The following is a 6,088-nucleotide window of genomic DNA, read 5'->3' as shown; positions in this document are numbered from 1 at the left end:
TTTTTCAACCATGATCTTCCACTCCTTGAACTTCCCAAACACCACATTTTTAGTCTTCAAAAAGTACAACCAGACTTTTCTCGAATAATCATCTATGAAAGTGACAAAGTAAGAACACCCGCCCTACGATTTCACCGTAGAGGGACCCCATAGATCTGAATGAACATACTCCAGAATTTCTTTTGAAGTGTGATGACCGGTACTAAACCTCACCTTGCGTTGCTTCCCTTTTACACAAGTCTCACATAATTGAATTTTACCTATCACATCCCCACCAAATAAACCCTGCTTGCTCAACACAGACAACCCTAGCTCACTCATATGACCTAATCGACGGTGCTACAAATTTGTCCTGTCATCATGTTTATCCAAAGACTGGGATACCGCAGACGTTCCCATCACTGAACTGCCCTGTAGAAAATAAATTTCATACTGCAGTTTTCTCTTCATCGTTACCAGAGCACCTTTCAGGACTTTCACCCACTCACCTTCACCATGATATTTTAAACCATTATTGGCTAAGGTGCCAAGAGAAATCAAATCCTTTTATTCAGGAACATACCAACAGTCAAATTTCTTGACAGTATCATCATACAATTTTATCTGCACTATCATGTTCCCCTTTATGGCTAGAAACCCATCATCACCTAACTTCACAGTTCCATTCCATTCTTTAAAAGAAGTGAATAGATCACGAGAGAACGTCATATCGTGAGAAGCACCGGTATCCATAATCCAGGAATCAGCAGTATTGGCACTATACGCTGTCAGAACTTCACCAAAGTCCCCATCATCAGAACTGTCTTGTACCACAGTAGCACTGCTGCCACTGTTACTAGAATCAACTTTTGTATTTCTCTTCTTTTGTGGACAATTCCTTTTAACGTGTCCATTCTCCTTGCAAAGATAACACTTAACTTTGCTAGAGGATTTTGATTTTGAACGTAACCTCCCATTCCCGTTACCCCTCTCCTGTGGTCTTCCCCTACCTACACACAGACCTGAATCAAAACCCTTTTCCAAAGAAACCTTTATTTTCAATTCTCTCGACATAAGGGCATCTTTCACATCATTAATATAAATTGTAGTTCTACCATATAATATAGTATCTACAAAATTCTCATATGAACCAGATAGTAAACACAGTAAAATTAGAGCTTGATATTCATCATCTACTTTAACCTCAACCCCTTGAAGTTCAAGAATGATACGGTTAAAGGTATCAAGGTGATCATTTACCTGAGTACTTTCAGACATCCGGAGGGTGTAAAAACGTTGCTTCTGATATAGCCTGTTCGTAAGAGAGTTGCTTTGGTACTTCTCACACAGTTTATTCCATAACCCAAAAGTCGTTGTCTGATCTACAACCTCCCGTAACACCTCATCAGTAACTGACAATAAGATCGCAAAATGAGCCATTGTCAAAATCTCCTTATTTATCTTCTCTTTCGTGTCTTTAGGAAACTTGTCTTCTCCCTCCAATGCAACCGCACATCCTTGTTCAACCAGAAGTGTCCTCATCTTGACCTTCCTGAGCGTGAAGTCATTCGACCCATTAAACTTCTCCAGATCAAACTTATACGAGGACATCATCAATCAATGAGATATGACTCTGATATCACTTGTTATGAGAAAACGAGAAAGAAATCAAATAAAGAACACAGATGTTTTACGTGGTTCGATGACGGTGTCTCAACTTACTTCCACGGGTAGGAACCAGAGAGATTTTAGTATACTGATTCAGAGAGAGTTACAGTCATGTCATACGACTAGGAATCATAACTATCTATTTATAAGCACCCCAAAACACCCTACATCATAAGTATATTTGTTATTAATTATGATAAACTCAAAAGAAACCTTGCTAATTGAAACAACCATTTCGCTTTGATTTCGAATCGGGTAGACCACTAAATCCAAATCACGTTTCAACAATAACATTCACACATGAGCAGTGATAGGTTCAAACAAAGAAAAATCAATTTTTTTTTTTTTTTGGTTTACACTATTCGATTAATTGATTTGGTTCCGTTCAAAATCGAATTTATAAATTTGTATTTCAATTCGATTATGATTTTCAATTCTCAAATTCAACTAACCGAAAAATCCAAAATTTTAAAAAATAATTAAAATAATATATTAATAATTAATATTACTATATATTATAATTTTGAATATTTGTATTTAATTATAAATAAAATTTATTTGGTTTTAAACCAATGATTTGATTCGATTTATCTAATTCTAAAAAACTTTAATTCGATTTTTATTTCATTTTTATTTTTATTTTAGAAAAAGAACAATTAAAATTTAAAGTTCAATTCGGTTTAAACAGGATCCACAAAATGCACGACCCGATTAATCCGCCCGTTCTTGCATATGAGCATATCATGTTGCGAAATCGTGCGAAATCCGAGACAGTGGAATATTCATGTGCGACGAGGGCCTAGGTGTTTACAGTGCGCCCTAAGAAGATATGCATTTACCACAAAGCCCTTGTCATTCTATGTAGTCGTTCGACATCTTCGACTCTTTCGATTCCCCAAGCTCCTCTGTTTCAGAAAATTAATTGTCGCGATTTTCTCTGCGTATATTCAGGTTCGCTGCTGTCCAATTCTTGTGCTTACTGTTTGAAAAAGCTCTTCACCTTTTACTGATTTTGATTTGTTTGCTTTGATAATTGTTTCGCTGTTTTTACGATCTGCGTGGGAGATAGATCTGCGTTTACTTCTTGAATTACATCGCAGTCTTTCTGCATTCTGAATCCGGAAAGGATTGAATTTTGTGGTGGCGATTGCGCGTTTTTCTATTACTAATTACCCGCTGTGAGGGTTGAATCAATGCGTGCGGTCTATGATTGCATTTTCGTGCGCTGGATTTAGATGCTCATTGAATTGTCCGTTGAAATTTCTGATTAAGTAGAAAATGAATGATGAGAGGTGTTAAACGCGCTAAATCTGTATTGTAATTGATTTGAAGTGAAGGCTGTCAACTAGAACTAGAAATAATCTGAAATCTTCACAATTTTTTGGAGGCGCCTTATTACTTCTGGTTTATTTTTGTCGATCTTAGTTATATGTTTGTCAAGTTTGATCACTTATGTGAGTTGTTCATTCTGAGGTATGTGTGATGTATTTAAGAGTCCTAAAACTTTATACAGGATATGGCTGATCAGAAGAGCCAATTCACCAAGGTCAACCAGCTGCGCCCTTCAGATACTGGATTTAATTTAAGTGTTAAGGTTATCGATGCAAAGACGGTAGTGCAGAGAGGTCGAAGTCAGGGGCGGTTTGCTGAATGCTTAGTTGGGGATGAGACGGGAATGATCATTTTTACAGCAAGAAATGATCAAGGTTAAAAAGTTATTTCTTAAATTCTCTGCCTGCAATGAGTTTTCTTGTTTTAAAGTATATACAATCTGCATGTAGTATGATTCAATTGGCATGATTTTATGTTAACCGAAATGCTAGTGCTTTCCACCAAATTGCATAAGAAACTAGAATGCTTGTCATTGTCTTTTATTACTATGCTCTATGGAGATATTATGTTGGTGTTTGTTGGGTTTCAAGAAGGCAATTCATTAAGTATCTATTGCCCTCTCACTTTTATGTATAAATTGTGTGTGATCATGTTCTCATATCAAACGAAAAAGAGTTTTTCGCATGGATAACAAGATAGAAATTTTCAATTTAGATATCATCTTGTCGTATACTATTTTTCTCTGATAGGTGAATGTGGATGTTGATTCTGGAATTCTTTGCTTTCCAACTAGATATTCTGTATTACTTTATGGGGAGAAAAGTAATGGTTTCAATATATAAGGCTATAGTGATAATTGCACATAATTTCTTAATTTGAAAAGCAAGACTCCTTCGTATTTTCAAAAATGTTGCACAAAAACTCCTAAAAATGCAATATTTCTAAATCACGAGGAAGAATAGTGCAAAAATTTCAAACTTGGGTGGATTATGAGTAATATTGTCTTTATCTTTTCCACGTCCCTTGCTGAATAGTCTCGAGAGCCGCTGCTTCCTAATCAATGAAATGGTTTAACTTTTTTTTAAGATGAATGATTCATTAGGATGTGGTGTTGGAGCTAACTTGCTTTCAGTATTGAGCTGATGGTTTCTTTGACATTGTATGTTTCATTTGTTCAAGATTAACCTCTTCAAATGGTTATGAAACATCAAAACCAAGATGCATTTCTGGCAATATTATGTCAATTAAGCAAGCATCTAGGGCCTGTTTGATTTCCTGGTCATTGTAGAATGAATATATTCCTAATATTACCACCCTAGGTTATTATTGATTGATGTGCATATTTTATATTTATTTATTTGTTCAGTGGAGTTGGCAAAGAAGGGCAACACTCTGATACTTGGAAATGCAAAAATCGACATGTTCAAAGGATCGATGAGGGTGGCGGTGGACAGATCTGGACGAGTTGAAGTTGGGAGTGGTAGCTTCTCTGTCGACGAAAGTAACAACTTGTCCTTAATAGAGTTTGAACGTATTGTCTGTGTTGTTTGAGCACTCTTCTGGGCACCCTTACCCTTTCATCTTTCATATTTCAATCACTACCCTCTTGCTTCTGTTACATTTTTGTAGGACAATTGTTTTCCATGTGTTAAAATGGTTTCTTGTCTGAACTATGGATAATCTCGTCCTGTGCTATCAGGTTTAATGAGTTTGATTTTAATTTTTTTATCATGCAAAATGTTATAAATAGTGTTTATAGAACACATCCCAATCAGGGTATGCTTGCTTGCTTGAATTTTAATATGTTTTAGTAAATTTGAATTATTTCAAAATAGAAAAAAATTGAATAAAAAATAAATTTTAAATTATGGTTATAGTGCTGATTTGGGAGCAGCCCGACTGTACTCATACATAAAATATAAATAATGTATGTTTTCATTACGCACAATATATATATATATTTTGCCTAATAAAGAGATGTATTGCATGTGATTTGTGAGATTAAATAGTCAATGTAATAACTTTAAATATATGATACTATATAAAAGTATATTCTTAAAGCATAATGACCAATCAAGCCTTCATTTTCATTTACATCCTCAATAGTTCTACCAAAAAAAATAGTTCTTTCCTGGGCTTCAATAGTTTTCTTTCTTTCTTTTATTATTATTATTATTATTATTATGTTGTTGTTGTTGTTGCTGCTGCTGCTGTAAAGTAGTCTTGTCATTTCAGTTGAAAGAAAAGAAAGGGATTGAAGTACATTAGAGGTCATAGTCAATCAGACTTATAACTAAATTCACACTTAGTTTGGATTATGATCATCCATTCATTCCTGTTGGTTCAACTTGTGTGTGTACTGAAGACAATCTGTTGTTAATCATCCTTGGAGTTGGAGATCTGATTGATACTCACTCAGTCAGTCAGTCAATAACTCAAATGTTGGGGAGGTAGTGTTTGAATTGAACCTCTTTATTATTCACTTTTTCCCTACTCATATAATTTGTCTTTATTTTCTATTTTTGTTCGTCCCACGTAATTTTTTTTTTTTTTTTGAAAAATTAATTATACACTTTAATCATATTTTAAAATTTAAAATTTAATTTTTTTAATCTTAATTAAACTATTTAGTTATCTTAATCTTAATCTATCGTATTTTTTACTAATACATTTTTTAATTACTTACTAATTATATTTTACCTAAATTTCCATGTCTACAGTAATACACCCATATTACATGGGAATGAGAGAGAAATAAATTAATTAATTTATTTTATTTTATTATTTATTTGTGTGAGTTGCTTCCGGTATCTCTCTTTCTGTTCATATGTCAATACCACAGTCACCTACCAATAGTCCAATACCAATACAATACCCCTTTCTCTCTTCCTTTATTTATATAGCACTATCCTCTCACCTCTTCTCTACACTGTGGACAGTTTTTTGTTTGGATTTTGAGTTGGGATTTAAATAATAAAAATTTTGAATTTGAATAATTGTATGATGTGATATAAATAGGTGTTGATATGATGTTTTAAATGTAAAATTGATTTTTAGTATAATATAAAAAATAAAAAATAGATGTTTTATTTGATATTTTTGGAGAAAA

The 6,088-nt window shown here is 33.7% G+C and overlaps 1 protein-coding gene across 1 annotated transcript; it reads left to right on the top strand.

Annotated features, from left to right (window-relative positions):
• The first annotated feature begins 2,352 nt into the window (after positions 1-2,352).
• On the top strand, positions 2,353-4,652 carry LOC127263327 (uncharacterized protein At4g28440-like). The gene is made up of 3 exons (XM_051292303.1): positions 2,353-2,598; positions 3,161-3,353; positions 4,346-4,652. Exons 1-3 carry the CDS (start codon positions 2,380-2,382, stop codon positions 4,528-4,530), a joined length of 597 nt encoding a protein of 198 aa, XP_051148260.1. The 5' UTR covers positions 2,353-2,379; the 3' UTR covers positions 4,531-4,652.
• The last annotated feature ends 1,436 nt before the right edge of the window (positions 4,653-6,088 follow it).

This window comes from Andrographis paniculata, unplaced genomic scaffold (genome assembly GCF_009805555.1).
Source record: "Andrographis paniculata isolate CXL003 unplaced genomic scaffold, ASM980555v1 Contig69END, whole genome shotgun sequence".
Lineage (NCBI taxonomy): Eukaryota > Viridiplantae > Streptophyta > Magnoliopsida > Lamiales > Acanthaceae > Andrographis > Andrographis paniculata.
Note: the sequence above shows the minus strand (reverse complement) of the source record. Positions and strands in the feature narration are given on the sequence as shown.

Coding starts and splice junctions, on each gene's coding strand:
- LOC127263327 (XM_051292303.1), top strand. CDS start 2,380: ATGAGCATATCATGTTGCGAAATCGTGCGAAATCCGAGACAGTGGAAT. Junction 2,599..3,160: donor TTTTCTCTGCGTATATTCAG/GTTCGCTGCTGT, acceptor AACTTTATACAG/GATATGGCTGATCAGAAGAG. Junction 3,354..4,345: donor TACAGCAAGAAATGATCAAG/GTTAAAAAGTTA, acceptor TTATTTGTTCAG/TGGAGTTGGCAAAGAAGGGC.